General features: G+C 51.6%; 1 protein-coding gene across 4 annotated transcripts in view; it reads right to left on the reverse strand.

Annotated features, from left to right (window-relative positions):
- Positions 1-7,528: 7,528 nt before the first annotated feature.
- angptl5 (angiopoietin-like 5) overlaps positions 7,529-18,874 on the reverse strand; it is an 83,951-nt gene continuing 72,605 nt past the window's right edge. For all 4 annotated transcript variants that reach the window (XM_038819152.1, XM_038819150.1, XM_038819151.1 and 1 more), the window contains one exon: positions 7,529-7,937. In XM_038819152.1, coding sequence (XP_038675080.1) covers positions 7,624-7,937 — 314 coding nt within the window. In that variant the 3' untranslated portion in view covers positions 7,529-7,623. The remainder of the gene's footprint in view (positions 7,938-18,874) is intronic.

Raw genomic sequence — 18,874 nt, forward strand, 5'->3', positions numbered from 1 at the left:
ATGTCACAAGTAGGCTTACATTAACACTGCAATAAAGTTCCTAGTCGCCACAATCCGGCGCCTGTTCAGGTACATGGAGGGAGAATTCCGTATGTCCAAATTACATAACAGAACGTCTTTCAAGACTTGTGGGAGGAAAGCGGAGCATCCAGAGGAAACCCACGCAAACACAGCGAGAATGTGCAGACTCCGCACACAGTGACCCAATCTGGTAATTGACCATGGCACAGTGAAGCAACAGTGCTGTCTGCTGTGCTACACATGCAGCCTGTTTAATGCCATTCCCAACTGCAATTTGGGGTTCTATGTACTACACCCATTAATGTTTTTTGCCCCCTGTTGTTTCTCATACAGATTCCACATTGTCACAGCTACTATCCTACCTCCCTATTGTGATAATTTCCTCTTTAACCAGCACTGTCACTCCACCAATTTTTCCTTTTTGTCTGTCCTTCCTAAATATTGAATACTCCTGAACATTGCAGCCATGTCTCCATAATCCCGATTATATCATACCCATTTCAGTCTATTTGCACAATTAGTTCATCGGGCATGGTCAGAAGAACGGCCCCACTCTAAGGCCGCTAAAAATACCGTGACATCCGCAATTGGTACCACCACACTCCCCCTGCACCCCCACCCCCCACCTGGAAGGAAGAGTGATGCTGACAATGAATGAGACCACGACTGCCAGCAAGGTGGGAGAGGAACTTTTGTGCCAAAAGTAGGTGTGGAGAAAGACTAAACATAATGAAGATGTGCAAGTTAGGTGGACTGACCATGCTAAATTGCACTGTAAAAGTTAGGTGGGGCTATGGGTTTGCAGGGATAGGTGGGGAGCCTAGGTAGGGTGTACTCTCGGAGGGTTGGTGAAGACTCAAAGCGTCGAATGGCCTCCTTCTACACTATAGGGGTTCTATAATACTAAGGTGGCCCCGAACACCAAACTGTCACCTGATCCCAAGACAACACAAAACATCAGCTCAGAGGGAATAAGGACTCCGGACCCAGTGTCATGCTCACACCGGGTCCCGGGCCAGTCAACATGTCAGCTCCAGGTCTGCATGGGATCCCGGGTCTAGTGGCGATGGGGTGTGACCCTGGGATAGTGGCCACACAGACAGGCCCAAAACACAGAGGGTGGAACATCGGGGTGAGGTGAACGAGGGATGGCGATTCACTCCCATGGAGGTCTCAGTAACCCCCGACTTCCCCCAGAAGAGACACCACTCTCTAGAGGAGGGGGTGGGACATTACCCCACCAGTAGACAAAATAGGTTTCCCCCTCCCCGGTTCAGGGGTCTTTGCGACCCCTTCCAGTGGGTCATAATTTCACCCTCCATAGCGGGGAACAACCCACAATAAACTCTCACAGCGCCCCGAGCGAGGTCTCTTGGAAATTGAAGTGGGTACGGTCCCTGAGGCCACAACCCCCAAATTTCCACCTCATGGCCCTAAGGGGTCCAATGATTCACCGGGGGATTCCTAGTAGCTGGGTTATTGTGTGGTGGTGGCGAGGAGGGCCTCCCTCTCCGCCCAGTGCTTAAAGCTGGGCACCTCTGTCTTGGGTCCGGAGCTTAGCTGGCAGAACCCAGATGCAGAATCTGATAGGCTGCACTTATGTGGTCCTGTAGTCACCATGTCATCATGTGGTGCCATTCATGAACCACAAGGATTCCATTCCCTCAAGGTCCAACTCGTTTGTGGCCACATGATGCACCTAATGCAGGTGTGTGCCTATTTCCCAGGGGTCGTCCATGACGGTTACATCTTGCGCACTCACAGATGTTTTTGAGAGAGAACAGCGGCTGGAGGGATGGCTCCTCAGGGATAGATGGTACCCACTCAGGAAGTGGCTGATGGTGCCAGTGCAGAGGCACAAACACCTGCAGATACACTCTACAATGAGTCATGCTTTAATGCACATACCGGTCCAGCAGGCGATAGGCTGATGAAGTCTGGCATGTGTGGGTAGAGAGTGGGAGCAGGGATGTGAACAGCAGATTATCTACTGGAGTAGAGGGAGGGCATAATGACAAGTGTTGGGAATCCATGAGGTGGCGAGGAGAAAGAGTACTGTGAAGGTGTGATGGGTCTGTGAAGGAGTGCAGTGGGAGACGTGAGGAGACAAACATAACCTGGCTGCACAAAGAAGGTCATTCATCTTTCATCACTGTAGGCCCATCCTCTTATGGAGAGAGCTGGGACTCACTATTGCTGCCACAACTTCCAAGACGGGATTGGTGACCTTGCTTGCTGGACGTCTGGCCAATCGCAGGTACAGGATGCCATGCTTCTGCTCGACATAGAACATAGAACAGTACAGCACAGAACAGACCCTTCGGCCCTCGATGTTGTGCCGAGCAATGATCACCCTACTCAAACCCACGTATCCACCCTATACCCGTAACCCAACAACCCCACCCCCCCCCCCCCCCCCCCCCCCCTTAACCTTACTTTTTGGGACACTACGGGCAATTTAGCATGGCCAATCCACCTAACCCGCACATCTTTGGACTGTGGGAGGAAACCGGAGCACCCGGAGGAAACCCACACATAATTCAGAAGTTTGGTGGTGGCCCCCTCAGTGAAACGTGGTACTGTTTTCCTGGCAGCTTCCAGCTCTCCTGCACTCAACTTCTAATATATGGTATTCAACCTTTGAAGAGGGGCACACTTCGACTGGACCTGCTACAAGTGTTGGGGAGTGCTGGGCAGGCAAAAGAAGCATCTCACTGATTACAGAGATTAAGTTTTCCGGGGTGAGCGCATCAGAGACAAGCTGCTATGAGCCCGATGGAAATCACATGGAAAAAAAAAATTGTTAAAGCGGCTGAACATACAGCAAGTTTTCCCATTGGTGCAGGAGGGATTCTCCTCGGTTTTCTCGCTAGGACCATCACTTGGAAAAGATTAAAAATTCCACCCTCAGTAATTATTGGTAACAAATAACTATATATATATATCTCCAAGGTACAGCCCTTCCTAGGAACTGTCCTCATGCTGGTTTCTACCAGACTACTATTATTGGGAGAGTAATTGGGGTTGGAGATAGTCAAGGAGGCCAGGGAGGTCAGGTAGTGGGGGTCGTTGGGAGATGGAGGTGTAGTCAGAGGGAATGGCCAGGCAGTTGAGGGGGCAGTCAGGGTTGGAGAGTCGGGAAGATAATCGGGTTGTGGGGTTTAGTTTGGGGTGGCGGGGGGGAGGGGGGGGGGGGGGGGGGGATCAGTAGGGTTAAAATAAAATTCTACACCACAGACACTAGAAGTCCCCTCTCCCCCTTCTGATGGGCCTCCCTGTGCCCAAGCACTACCAGAGTACTGCCAGGGCATGATCCTCTGCCCTCTAGGGACTGTACTTACCTGTGTGCCCCAATGGGTTCTCTTCACAAGGTCAAAAGTTGTTGTAAAGCCTGCCATGTGATATCACCAAGTGGGCAGTGCAATCCTAATGTGGTGGGGAATAATAAGAGAGGGAAAGCCCGCTAATGATATTTAATGTATGGTATTAAGGTCCCCAGACTTTAGTTGTATTCTCTGCACCCGCAACCATTGGCATGTACTGAAAATAGAGACGGAAACTTCCACAACTAAATCCTTCCTCCAAATCAGACTCCCCTCTTCCTTAGTTGGTTTCCTGCTCAATTAAGTTAAAGATTTTCCCAGCATTAACACTGAGGGCGAAATTCTCCAACCCCCACGACGGGTCGGAGAATAGCGGGAGGGCCTTCCCGACATTTTTCCCGCCCTCCCGCTATTCTCCCCCCCCCCCCCCCCCCCCCCCCCCCCCCGCCCAACTCCCGACACGAATTGCTGCCGCCGTTTTTTTACAGCCGGCAGCGATTCACAGCTGTTCGATGGGCCGAAGTCCCAGCCCTTTACGCTGTTTTTACGAACGGCAAACAGACCTGGTCTGGCCGTTCGTAAAAACGGCGGGAACAACTCGCTTTTTATAACCATGGCACCGATTGGCACGGCAGTACCACGGCCGTGCCAAGGGTGCCATGGGCCCGCGATCGGTGGGCACCGATCGCGGGCAGCGGGCCAGATGCCCGCGCACTATTTGTCCTTCCTCCGCCCCGCAGTATCCATTCGCGGGGCGGCTGAGGGGCATCCCGGCCCGCGCATGCGCGGGTTTCGCGCAAATACGCGATGACGTCATCCGCGCATGCGCGGGTTGGAGTCTTCCAATCCGCGCATGCGCGGCTGACGGCATATGACGTGTCAGCCGGCGCTAACTCCGGCAAGCGGGCTTAACGAAATTCGTTAAGCCCGTGATGCCGGAGCTTGCGGCGTCGGGCTGCTAGCCCCGACCGGGGACCAGAATCGATTCCCGGTCGGGAAAGGGCGCGCTGGCGTCAAACCCGCCCGGGTTTGACGCCAGCCTTACGATTTCTCCCGTTTTGGGAGAATCGCGCCCTGAATTTCTCTTCACAGATGCAAGCTGAATGTTTCCAGCATTTTCTGTTTTCAATTCTTGTTTTCAGCATCTGCAATATTTTGCTTTTGTATTGGTATTGTAGGAGGTATTTAAATGGCTCCATTTCTTGAAGGAGTTCCCTGTTTGACTAAATCATGGTAAGTGTTGAAGGTAAGGCTTGAGCAGAGTTGGGGAGAGGGCGGGCTGGTGCTGCCAAATTTTAGCAACTATTACTGGGCGGCTAATATAGCCATGATCAGGAAGTGGGTGGTGAGGGAGGAGTCGGAATGGGTGCATATGGAGGCGTCTTCATGTAAGGGCACCAGTTTGGGGGCGTTGGTAACTGTGCCTCTGCCGCTCCCTCTGGTGTGGTACTCCACCAGCCCCATGGTGGTGGCCCCCCTGAGATTTTTGGGCCAGTGGAGGTGGCATGTGGGAGCAGTGGAGCATTGGTCTTGGCCCCAATCTGTGATAATCACCAGTTTGTCCTGGGGAGTATGGACGGGGGGGTTCCGGTTATGTCAGAGAGTGGGGATTGAGAGGATGGGGGATATGTTCATAGAGGGGAGCTTTCCGAATATTAGGGCATTGAAGGAAAAGTTTGGGTTGGTGAGGGGAAACATATTCAGGTATCTGCAGATGCGGGACTTCCTTTGTAAATAGGTGTCAACCTTCTCGCTCCGACCGCTAAGGGGGATTCAGGACAGGGTAGTTTTGAGAGGGTGGGTAGGAGAAGGGAGCGTCTCGAAAATTTATAAGGAGCTTATGGGGTCGGAGGAGACACAGACCAAGGAGCTGAAGCGCAAATGGGAGGAGGGACTGGGAGGTGAGATAGAGGATGGTCTATGGACAGATGTGTTGAGTAGAGTCAACACGTCCGCAACATGTGCCAAGCTCAGCCTGATACAATTTAAGGTTGTTCACCGGGCTCCGATGGCAGTGGCCCGGATGAGCAGATACTTTGGGCTGAAGGACAGGTGCGCAAAATGTGCGGGAGGACCGGCGAACCATGTCCACATATTTTGGACATGTCCAAAGCTTTGGGGATTTTGGCAGGGGTTTGCGGATGTCGTGTCCATGGTGTTAAAAACAAGGATGGCGCTGACTCCAGAGGTGGAGATTTTCGGGGTACCAGAAGACCCGGGAATCCTGGAGGAGAAAGAGGCAGATGTTCTGGCCTTTGCTTGCCTGGTAGCCCGGAGACATATAATATTAGCATGGAGAGACTCAAAGCCCCCAAAGTCGGAGACCTGGCTATCAGACATGGCTAGCTTTCTCTGGAGAAAATCAAGTTCGCCTTGATAGGGTCACTGTTAGTGTTCACCCGGAGGTGGCAACTGTTCGTCGATCTCTGCAGAAAATTAATCGTCAGCAAATGGTGGCGGGGGGGGGGGAGTAGTTTAGATTAGACTAGGGAGTTAATAAGGGTGGGACCTGTACGAGAGGTAAATGCCTTTTGCACTATGTTGATGGTTTCATGTATATTGTTTATTTTGCTGTTGTTACTATACCAAAAAATACCTTAATAAAATGTTTATTTTAAAAAACCATGGTCAGTGTTATTTACAATCACTTTCTCTGATATTGGAAATAGGAAATGTGCAGATTATCATTAACAGAAACTCATTTAGGGTAAACAACTCACAATACACTGATACAGTCCCTCCAGTTTTCTGGTGAGTCCCCCTCACCAGAAAACTAACACTAACACAAGTGATAGAAGTCCTGCATATAGACTTAGGACCAGGCCACTGTTTTACTGGGATGAAATAAGTGAAACTGTTTTGTTACATGCTATTCCAATATTTTCACTACTCTTCTGAAATACATTCCACAATTTGGTTACTTTTTCTGTGAAAACGGAACCCAATAGCCATTTGTTAAAATTTTGCTGAGATTGTCTGATGTGAGCTTGTTGTAAATTCAGATGCAATAACCATAAGTATATCGTGGAGTTACTGAAGTCAGAAAAGGCAATTGTCCCCGTGGCATAATTCCAATAGTTAAAAGAATGAAATGTTAATTATCCTGGCCATGCTGTTAAAAGTTCACTTTGATATTAAGGTTTCTAAAGATATTCTCAAAGGCACTGGGAGTTGGGACTCACCAATACAGATACCCAAGATTTGAAGCTAGCACATTTTGAAGTTGAATAAAAGATACTCAAGATGTAGCAGTTTGTTCTGAACCATGAGAAAACTGCATCCAAAATGACTTCAAGAATTATATGAAAAATAAATCCAAATAATTTCCCTAAAAAAACTTGGCCCTTTGACTTAGCAAAGCAAGTTACCTTTCACAGTACTCTCACTCAAGCACTGGGAGATTCAACAGAACTAGTAAGGACCTGATCATTTATTTAGCATGAATGTGAAAGAAGATGGAATAACATAGGTGTACACCATAAAGAAAAATGTTAACACGATAGTTCACAAACAGAACTGTGTGTGAGCAACCACTAACCAAATTCCCAGTCTCCAATGAGCAAATCCCACTAATGTTTACAGACAGGAAACATACCTTGATATCGTACCATAGTGCATCAAATCTACACAGCCATCAGCAAGACATCAATGTGACCCATTCTGCGAGCTGGACTGCATCAATGAATGCAGAGCTCAAGATATTTAATTCTTTCCAGTTTTATAAATGCCACAGAACTTGTTATGTTTGCAATCCTAATCAATATCATGTATGTATTGCTTAGCATATTGTTATTAATATATTGCTTGTAAAATGACCAGATATAAAAAAATTAAAAACAACTTGAGTGATGAAAAATTGTGATTAATATTGCTATTAGTCAGCAGTATATTGCTTTACAATGTGGACTATATAGGATAATAGCCAATCCTGAAAGTGAAATTGAAATAAAATGAAAAATTCGAGCTGGTAAAAATGTGTCAATATGAAAACAACAACATCCAATAATCATCTTCAAAGTTTTTTTTTTCTTTTAAAAAAAATTTAGAATGCCCAGTTCATTTTTTCCGATTAAGGGGCAATTTAGTGTGGCCAATCCACATCTTTGGGTTGTGGGGGCGAGACCCATGCAAACACGGGGAAAATGTGCAAACTCCACATGGACAGTGACCCAGAGCTGGGATTGAACCTGGGACCTCTGCGCCATGAGGCAACAGGGCGAACCCACTGCGCCACCGTGCTGCCCTGTCATCTTCAGAGAATCTTACACAATGGCAGGCTCTAAAAATGTGGACTGGATCGCAGGAGGTTCATTGAAACTGACTTAATCTTGAATGGTATCCCATTTTGTCTCCATGTCTCCCAACGAATATGGGAAGTAAGTGACTTTCTTGTCACTAGGTAAGCCCCATTCAGGTTGGCTAGGCCACATTGATTGTACCACCAGCCAGTTTTATTCTGATAAACACTGCAGCTGTCCACAGCATTTGCTTGTATATTACACTGTGATTTGCAACCATCATTGTCACGATCAAAAGTGCTGAATGGCATTTCATTCTGATTATCCTGCGTTCCAAACCCTCGAAAGGCATCCCCTGGAATAAACAAAAAATGTCATTAGAATCCCACAAAGCTGAAACCTTTGTGTGAAAAAAGACTTCTTCACGTTGTAATATTCTATATACAATATGGAGAGAATTAAATCTAATTAAATTCTACTTTTTGTTTTCAGTGATTCACCTATATAGGATTCTACTTACAACTATTCGCTTTAGCTTCATAAATTCATCAATTGCATCATCATTGCTAAAAAATAAAAAGTTGTTTAAAGGTGCAGTCAAAAAGCATACATGATCCCTTCTTGATCTGGAACTTTTTTTTGTTGTGATACCATCTGCATGGATTTGTGACTGTGCTGATAATTCTACATATTTTCCTATAATAATTTAGAGATAGAGGTTACCAGCAAGATTTTCACTTGTGTTATATGTTCTGTGATATTCTTTCTCTGAAGTAGGTACATTATATACTTAAGCCATACTCCAAACTAATTTAAAAACAGATAAATAATTCTGTGTATTTAAAATGCATCCAGCTTATGCTCCAGTAATATGCCACCGTGAAAGGTTTGGTGACAGAATTTGACAATAAACTAAAACCATTCCCAAAGAACGGTGTAAGTATCACTTAAGGAAAAAAAAACAGATCCCCATTCTGAAACTACACTTTATAATATAAGTGATTGCATTCTGAGGTCCTCATCTTCCATTAGAAGTTTCATTAAATTATAATTTGCCTATATAAGAAAAGTGATTCAACTGCAAAACTAATAATTTGTTGTAAAGTGATGGAACCATCAATTCACGAGACACGTGCTTTCAGATATGAACAGTGGTTTTAATCTACTTACTTCAGAGCCAGCTGTTACCTGTTGAACTCTCGATGAACTCAGGCTGGCTCTGGACATGGTTATTTATACAGCAGTCTAGGGGAGGAGTCGTGGGCAGAGCCAAGGGTGGAGCCCTGTACAAACTCCTGAGCATTCCCAGAGCTACTCCCCCTAGTGGTTGGATAACGCTTCTGCGTTTACAATAGTACAATAGTAAATAAAGTGTGAATTACTGAGTGACATTCACCACATAAAGCTTTAAGGATGCTCTGGGGATATGAAGGACTCTCTGTAAATGCAATTCTTTCCTTCTCACTGACATAGAATATTGAGATCGCAAAAATCAAAACACAAATTAGAACCACATTCGAGTCTCTTAATTCCTTTGCTAACATATCAATTTAAAAAACACAACTACAATACTTTATTTGTAAAAATTCAAAATGGATTCATAGAAACCCTACAGTGCTGAAGGAGGCCACTCAGCCCATTGAATCTGCAACGACCCTCTGACAGAGCATCTACCTAAGTCCACTCCCCCACCCTATTCCCATAACCCTGTAACCCCACATAACCTTTTATGGCCAATCCACCTAACCTGCACATCTTTGAACTATGGGAGGAAACTGGAGCACCTGGAGGAAACCCAACATGCAAACTCCTGGGGCTGGATTCTCCCCTACCCGGCGGGCGGGGAGTCCCGGCGGGATGGAGTGGCATGAACCACTCCGGTGTGAGCCGCCCCAAAGGTGTGGATTTCTCCGCACCTTTCGGGGCTAAGCCATCACCTTGAGCGGCTAGGTCCGCGCTGGAGTGCTTCCCGTCCCGCCAGCTGGCGTGTAAGGCTTTTGGCGCCACGTCAGCTGGGGCCGAAGGGACTTCACCAGCCGGTGGAAGTCCGTGCACGCGCGGGTGCGTCAGCGGCTGCTGATGTCATCACCACGCATGCGCAGGAGAGGGGGTCACTTCCGCGTCGGCCATCGCGTAGTCTATGGCCGACACAGAAGGAAAAGTGTGCCCCCACGGCACAGGCCCGCCCGTGGATTGGTGGACCCCGATCGTGGGCCAGGCCACCGTGGAAGCACCCCGCAGGGCCAGATCGCCCCGTGCCTGCCCGCGCCGCCTGGTCCCGCCGTTAAGGGAGGAGGCTTGATTCATGCCGGCAGGACCGGCATTACAGCAGCGGGACTTCGGCCCATTGCGGGCCAGAGAATCGCTGGGGAGGGGGGGCCCAATCGACCAGCGCGGCATGATTCCCACCCCTGCCGAATCTCCGGTGCCGGAGACTTCAGGAGATGGCGGGGGCAGGATTCACGCCGGCCCCCGCCGATTCTCTGACCCAGCGAGTGGTCGGAGAATCCAGCTCCGATCTGGATTTTGTGACATTCTAATTTATGAAATCCAGAGGGATCAGCAGAGATTTAAAACATTGGACTGAATTTTTCCCCACCAAGAATCGTAAGTGGGGCCTGAGCTCTTGGAGATGGGCAGAATTTTATTGGCGGCAATATCCGGAACCATTGTCCAACTGAGTACAGGTGTCCACCTCCAAGAACAGTTAGCACATCCGGAGGGCCAACAGTTCATAACTTCACCATTGGAGCCACAGCTGGGGCTGCAGGAAGTAGGAAAGACAAGGGGCTGGATTCTCCGATTCTGGAGCTATGTCCCCATGACGGCCTGGGAATGGTGGCGTTTAACGCCAGAAAGACTGGTGCAAAATGGGCACCAATTCCTCGTTTTGTTGGGGGCTAGAAGGATAGCAGTGTAGAGCACCCGGCTCCAGCTGCTGATATGCCCCGGAGAATTGCCAGGTCCATGGCCGCGCATGTGTGGTGATCCAATGAGTAATTGTGTGCGTGCTTGTATTAGGGGATGTACAGCAGTACCTGTACTACAGGTTCACCGGTAGCCCCTGCTGGCTAGCTCTGCCCACAAGGAGCCATATAAATATGTATGAGTTCTCCTGAGCAGCCATTCTACCAGCTGCAGTTGGAGGATAAACATCTAACTGTAATAAAGCCTCTCTTGTACCCATTCGAGTCTTTAGTACAATTGATAGCGCATCAATTTATTACAGTTAGATTTTCCGCATCATGGACATCAGGATCAAACCAGATCGCTTGCAGCTGGATCCGCAATCACCGAACGCCACAAAGGACTTTAATCACTGGCTGGCTTGCTTCGAGGCCTATATCACCTCAGCGACTCCCGAGCCGACGGATGCTCAGAAAATCCAGGTTCTCTACTCAAAGTTGAGCTCCAGCGTGTTCCCGCTGATACAGGACGCGCCGAATTACGCAGGCCCCATGGAACTCCTTAAAGAAAACTACGTCCAGAAGACGAACACTCTATTTGCAAGGCATGTACTCGCCACTCGCGTACAACTACCTGGTCCCTCTCATACGGGACTGCGGCTGCCAGACCGTCACTGCCACAGAACATTCCAATCTCCTCATGCGTGATGCATTCATGATGGGGATTGCATCGGACCCCATCCGGCAACGACTGCTGGAAGGGGCCGCACTCGACCTAACGGAGACGAAAGCTTTAGCGCTCTCCATGACGGTCGCTTCTCATAATGTACAGTCCTACCCCGCTCGCCGCGCGGGCCACCCATCCTACCTCTCGTGGACCCCGCAACCGACCCCCCCCGACTGGGGCCGCTCCTGCACAATATGCCTGCGCTGCCCGCCACACTGCCCTCCCACCTTCTTTGCCAATTTGACTGCGGATTGCAAGCCCGTCGCCACCAGGAGCAGACGGTACAGCACCCAGGACAAGGCCTTCATCAGGTCCGAAGTCCAGTGGCTGCTTCGGGAAGACATCATCGAGGCCAGCAATAGCCCCTGGAGAGCCCAAGTGGTAGTGGTCACTCTGGGGGTTCCCACTGCTACTTCTGCGGCCAGCAGAAGCACCCCCACCAGCGCTGCCCAGCCCGCGCCACCACCTGCAAATCCTGCAGGAAAAAGGGCCACTTTGCGGCGGTGAGCCAGGCCCACGCAGTTGCCGCTATCGCGCCCGATTTCTCTCCCTTCCCTCAGCCGATCGCACAATGGGCGCCACCATCCTCTGCTCCTGGAGCCACGTGCGACCAGTGGGCGCCGCCATCTTCTCCCCCCAGGTCCACGTGCGGCCCGTGGGTGCCACCATTTTGCGCCGCCCCCACAACATGCACACCATGGGCGCCGCCATCTTGCCCCGCCCCCACAACGTGCGCACCATGAGTGCCGCCATCTTCTCCCCCACAGGTCCTTTGGACGCCGCCATTTTGTCTCCCCCTCAGGACTGGACCGCTGGTCCCGGGTCGCTGCCGCCCCTCATCGGACTCCTCGGACAATCGCCTGCTGCTCGCCTCCATGACGCTGGACCAGTCCCGTCCTCACAACCTGGCTACCGCTTCAACGATGGTGCTAATCAACGGCCAGGCGACCTCCTGCCTACTAGACTTCGGGAGCACCGATAGCTTCATCCACCCGGACACGGTAAGGCGCTGCTCCCTCGCGGTCCATCCCACCAACCAGCGGATCTCCCTGGCCTTCGGATCCCACTCTGTCCCAATCTGGGGTTTCTGTGTGGTCAATCTCGCCGTGCAAGGTGTTGAATTCAGCGGTTTCCGCCTGTACGTTCTCCCCAATCTCTGTGCTACACTATTACTGGGCCTGGATTTTCAATGCAACCTCCAGAGTCTCACCCTCAAATTCGCCGGGCCCCTACCCCCACTCACCGTTTGCGGCCTTACGACCCTCAAGGTTGATCCTCCCACCTTCTTTGCCAATTTGACTGCGGATTGCAAGCCCGTCGCCACCAGGAGCAGACGGTACAGCACCCAGGACAAGGCCTTCATCAGGTCCGAAGTCCAGTGGCTGCTTCGGGAAGACATCATCGAGGCCAGCAATAGCCCCTGGAGAGCCCAAGTGGTAGTGGTTAAAACTGGGGAGAAACACAGGATGGTCGTGGACTACAGCCAGACCATCAATCGGTACACGCAGCTTGACGCGTACCCCCTCCCTCGCATATCTGATATGGTCAATCAGATTGCACAGTACCGGATTTTCTCAACGATTGACCTTAAATCCGCCTATCACCAGCTCCCCATCCGCAAATCGGACCGTCCCTACACTGCCTTCGAGGTGGACGGTCGGCTCTATCAATTTCTTAGGGTTCCCTTCGGCGTCACTAACGAGGTCTCGGTATTCCAAAGAGAAATGGACCGAATGGTTGACCGGTACGGACTGCGGGCCACGTTTCCGTACTTAGATAATGTCACCATCTGCGGCCAGCAGGACCACGACGCCAACCTTGCCAAATTTCTCCACACCGCATCTCTCCTCAACCTCACTTACAACAAGGAGAAGTGCGTGTTCAGCACTAACCGTTTGGCCATCCTCGGCTACGTAGTCCAAAACGGACTCCTGGGGCCCGATCCCAAACGCATGCGCCCCCTCATGGAGCTCCCCCTTCCCCACTGCCCCAAGGACCTCAAACGCTGCCTGGGGTTCTTCTCCTACTACGCCCAGTGCGTCCCACAATATGCGGACAAGGCCCGCCCACTTATCCAGTCCACACTTTTTCCCCTCTCGGCCGAGGCACAACAGGCCTTCGTCCGTATTAGATCAGACATAGCCAAGGCCGGGATGCATGCAGTAGACGGGACACTGCCCTTTCAAGTAGAGAGCGACGCTTCAGATGTCGCCCTTGCAGCCACTCTAAACCAGGCAGGCAGACCCGTGGCATTCTTTTCCCACACCCTCCATGCCTCTGAAATTCGACATTCGTCTGTTGAAAAGGAGGCCCAGGCTATCGTTGAAGCAGTGCGGCATTGGACGCATTACCTGGCCGGCAGGAGATTCACTCTCCTCACTGACCAACGGTCGGTAGCCTTCATGTTCAACAACACGCAGCGGGGCAAGATCAAAATTGATAAAATCTTGAGGTGGAAAATCGAGCTCTCCACCTATAATTACGAGATCTTGTATCGCCCCGGCAAGCTCAACGAGCCCCCAGACGTGCTCTCCCGAGGTACATGTGCCAGCGCACAAGTAGACCAGCTCCGTGCCCTGCATGACAGCCTTTGCCATCCGGGGGTCACTCGGTTGTATCACCTCGTCAAAGCCCGCAATCTGCCCTACTCCATCGAAGAAGTACGGACAGTCACCAGAGACTGCCAGGTCTGTGCGGAGTGCAAGCTGCACTTCTACCGGCCAGACCGCGCGTGCCTGGTGAAAGCATCCCGCCCCTTTGAAAGCCTCAGTGTGGATTTCAAAGTGCCCCTCCCCTCCACCGACCGCAACACATATATTCTTAGTGTGATCGATGAATTCTCCAGGTTCCCATTCGCCATCCCATGCCCGGATATGACGTCTGCCACCGCCATCAAGGCCCTCAACTCCATATTCGCTCTGTTCGGTTTCCCCGACTACATCCACAGCAACAGGGGATCCTCATTCATGAGCGATGAGCTGCGTCAGTTCCTGCTCAGCAGGGGTATCGCCTCCAGCAGGACGACCAGCTACAATCCCCGGGGAAATGGGAGGTAGAGAGGGAGAACGGGACGGTATGGAGGGCCGTCCAGCTGGCCCTACGGTCCAGACACCTCCCAGCCGCTCGCTGGCAGCAGGTCCTCCCGGATGCATTTCACAACATCCGGTCTCTTCTGTGCACTGCCATGGATAACACACCCCATGAACGTGTTTTTACCTTCCCTAGGAAGTCCATATCCGGGGTGTCGTCCCAACTTGGCTCGCAGCTCCAGGGCCGGTTCTACTGCGTAGACATGTCTGACTCCACAAGGCGGACCCCTTGGTGGATAGGGTACGCCTGCTCCACGCAAACCCCCAGTATACCTATGTGGAGTTCCCCGACGGCCGCCAGGATACGGTCTCGCTTAGGGACCTGGCTCCCTCGGGTGCCACTCCCACTCCCACACACCTCCCCACACACGCGCCACCCGCGCTCCCAGCACCAGCCCCACCAGGTCCATCCCTCCTTCCCATGCCCACGCTACAGGACGAGGAAGATTTCAGCACGCTCCCTGAGTCATCCAGCTACTGGCCAGCACCAACACCGCCAGCACCAACACCCCCAGCACCGACGCTGTCGACGCCGACACTGCCTGTACAGACATCTCCACCACTGTTACGTCGCTCCCAGCGAACCTTCAGATCACCGGACAGACTTAACCTCTGACGGGCACCGGGTTACAAGATGGACACATATTTTTTTCCTCCCCTCTGTAAATAATTCACAAATTCTGTATATAGTTCCACGTCACCCCCGCCGGACTCATTTTTAACAGGGGGTGAATGTGGTGATCCACTGAGTAATTGTGTGTGTGCTTGTATTAGGGAACGTACAGCAGTACCTGTACTACAGGTTCGCCGGTAGCCCCTGCTGGCTAGCTCTGCCCACAAGGAGCCGTATAAATATTTATGAGTTCTCCTGAGCAACCATTCTACCATCTGCAGTCGGAGGATAAACATCTAACTGTAATAAAGCCTCTCTTGTACCCATTCGAGTCTTTAGTGCAATTGATAGCGCATCAGCATGCGCACGGCGGCGGCCTGCAGCGGTCGCACAGTGCTTCATGGTGGGGGCCGTTCGCGGACCTGGCCCTCAAAATAATCCACCCACCCCCACCTTCAGCTGGCTCGGGCGCCCCGGACTGGCCCTCCCCCGACTGGGACGGCGCTGAACTGATTCCGCAGCCGCCATGCTGAGTTCCCGAAGGGTGAGGCCACACGTGTCCAACGCCGTCGAGAACTCACCGGTAAGGGGCAGAGAATCAGGGGGCAGGCATCAGGCAATGGCCTGAGTCCGTCGATACGTGGCACGTCGTGCTCTTAAGTACGCCGCTTTGGAGGGGGCGGAGCATCGCGAAAGCGGCACCACCCCCGATTTGGTCGGGAAATGTGATTCTCCGACCATTCGCCGAACGTAATTCTGGCGTCTGTGACTGGAGAATCCAGCCCAAGGTGCTGGATTCTCCATTTGGGAGGCTTAAGAGTTCCTGCCGAAGCTGTATTGTGTGCAGTTCCTGCTGGGGGTGCTGTTTGAACAAAATTCAGGAGATGCAAATGGACCCAGCACTCTGCTCACATGAATTGTAAGCAACTCCCAGCCCTGCTGTCGTCTGATTCGCTGGGGCCAGAATCTGCATTAAAGAGATTGGTGCAGTTTATAAGCACTTCACTCAATACTCACTCTCATTCCAGCCAAGAAGACAGCTCATAGAAGACCTGCCCCCCACCCCCCCCCCCCCCCCCCCCCCCCCCCCCCCCCACCCCTCCCAGTTTCAGGAGTGGACCAACTGCTCAATGCCATTCAGGAGAGGAGTGACACCCTCTTATCCATGGTGGGCCGCAGGCTCAAGCCCTTCCTCCTGAACCGTGCCTGGGAGGAGGTGGCAGAGGCAGTCAGTGCTGTGGGCATCACTAAGAGGACCAGCATCAATGAATGACCTCCTTAGGGTATTCAGCCGAGTCACTACCTCTGTGCCCCTGGCATCACTCCTGTCTCTCACTCCTCATATCTGCCCCAATGCCCAAGAGGCTAACAGCACCCACCCTGCCTTGCATCTCCCTTACAACCCACCCTCCACCAAACCTCAATACATGTATTGCCCTCTTTGGCCAGGGGCCTTGCGCACACATGCCACCAGCTACAGACCCCACCCCCCACCCCGCCCCCATAGAACTCACTTCCCAACGTTTCACTATGTACTTTGTGTCCCTTAGGATAAGGCGGCACATAATCGGAATGCTTGCCAAAAGATGGGAGTGGGAGTCATTGGCCTTCAGGTCCACACTTCAGCTGATGCAAGGGCTATGCAACTTGTGGGTGAGAAGAGGGCAGTGGCTGAGGTGGAGGTCAGCATTCGGCAAACAAGTGAGAGCCCAATGCAAAGTTCATGGCCTTATAGCCCGTCTCACACAGACTAGACCTTTTCTCATCCCATTGGCGGGATTCTTCGTCGTCTGACGCCGAAATCGAGAATGGCAATTGGGCGGAGAATGGCACTCAATGCCGAAATCAGGGCAGGTGCCAATTTTACACCAGTTCACAATGCTCCTCCCTCCAAATCGGCATCACGCGCAGTCGCAACACCGTTGCTGCGTTATCAGCCGGCCCACCCACGATGCTCTATTTCCCGATGGGCCAAGTTCCTGATGGCGAGGGCCATGTGTGGCCCCAGCGGTCGGGAACCTGGCATGCCGGCTGTGGACAGCGTCCAGCGTCGCCACACTAGGCCGGGATCCATGCCGCTGGCTGGGGGGCTTCTATTAGGGATGGCAGGATTGGTGGAGGGTGGCTAGGTGCTGGGCTATATGGGCAGGTCCGTGGTCCAGCATGGCCAGTGCCATGTTTTCCAGCATGACCGGTGCATGTGGGAGGTATAGGCGTGCACGGCTGCAGCTTGTTTAGCACTGTTCATGCGCGATTCTCTGGCCATTTTCTGCACGATCCCCGAGTGTTCCTCACGGCAACAGTGCTTGTCCCTCACTGGAATCGATGAGGGTTTCACTCCGATTTTTCCATTGTGGAACACCATGGATTCTCCATTGGCGCTGGCACTTAGCCTCAGAAATGACAAATCCAGCCCCATCCCTTGTCTTGCAGGATCACCGTCAACAAGACCAGACAAGACCAGACCATCTGGGGTTGCTGTCCTCCCAAACAACCCTGGACCACCAATCCGAGGAAAACACCGATGTTTTGACACTGCTGTCACCTGCACCCTCCACCATCGCAAAGACTATCACTTTGGTGGCACATTTAAGTAATGAGGCTCCTGGGTCACCTTCTGCTGGGCACCACACATGCTGCAGCACATCAGCTGGAGGTAGAGAGTCTTGAGGGAGCGGACGTCCGGAGGGCTGACAACCCCAGGTGTTGCACTTCTGGAAAGAATGATTCCATCAATGATGTAGATGCAGATGCAGAGGCAGAATTTATAGGCGAGGGTGGCAGCCACTTTCCAGCGCCTGCAGGTGTAATTGCAGGAGTCCAACTGCATTCAAACGGTAGAGATGTTGCCAACAATGCTTGGTACCCATGCCAACACTAAAAAGATGGCATCTGCAGTGGTGGCATCTGCAGTGGAAGGCCTGGGTCATGATGTCCAAGGCTTGAGGTACACTTTTGGGTGATGACTGAGGCACAGGATGGGGAGACCACTCACAGGCGTACATGCCCCATGGACATTGCTGCAATGCTCATATCTGAGGGCATCATGAGCATTGGCCGGGTGCTGACTGACCTTGTCCAGTCACGGAGGGACATGTCACAGGCACAGAGGGACATAGCCAAGGCAGTAAGGGACTTAACAGTGGTCGTGAGGAACATGTCTCACTCGCTGAGGGACATGACTCAGTCTCAGTGCGCCATGGCTCAGGGCATTGTGACCATGGCTCACACGAGGACGGGCATCCTGGACTGTTAGCAGGGCAGCACGCTGGCACAGTGGTTAGCATTGCTGCCTATGGCACTGAGGACCCGGTTCGAATCCCGGGCCTGGGTCACTGTCCGTGTGGAGTTTGCACGTTCTCCCCATGTCTGCGTGGGTTTCACCCCCACAACCCAAAGATTTGCAAGTTAGGTGGATTGGCCATGCTAAATTGCTCCTTAATTGGAAAAATAATTGGGTATTCTAAATTTATTTTTTTTAAATCCAGGACTGTTAGCGCCAAGTGGTGGTGAGCATCCGGAGTTCACTCTGACCTCATATCCATCCCATAGAGTAGCCCGGGGAGCACAGCAGGTTATGGAACAAATTATGGCAGCGGATATATAATTGCTTGCTGCATTTGCATGGGCTATCTCCTGCCATACTCCCTTGGAAATGCTGGAAACGTTCCTCCTTCTTAGATAGAGCATTTTCCTTCTGTATTCTGCCTCCTGGACCAGGATCTTGAGATCTTGAGGCATTGATCACAGAACCTTGTTGTCATCTCTCTTATATACCTTCTGGAGCTGCCCTCTGTGAGATTTAGGCATGACAATAATGAAGCCACATGTGCAAGTAAGGTTTCTCGCTACGTTCAGTACAAAGAGATCGTCTGGCTCTTCATGTCATGGTGCACCCCCACTGCGGGTTTCCAAGTGGTATGCCATGGAATCAATAGGCAATCCCATTGACAGCGG

This window comes from Scyliorhinus canicula, chromosome 14 (assembly GCF_902713615.1).
Source record: "Scyliorhinus canicula chromosome 14, sScyCan1.1, whole genome shotgun sequence".
NCBI lineage: Eukaryota > Metazoa > Chordata > Chondrichthyes > Carcharhiniformes > Scyliorhinidae > Scyliorhinus > Scyliorhinus canicula.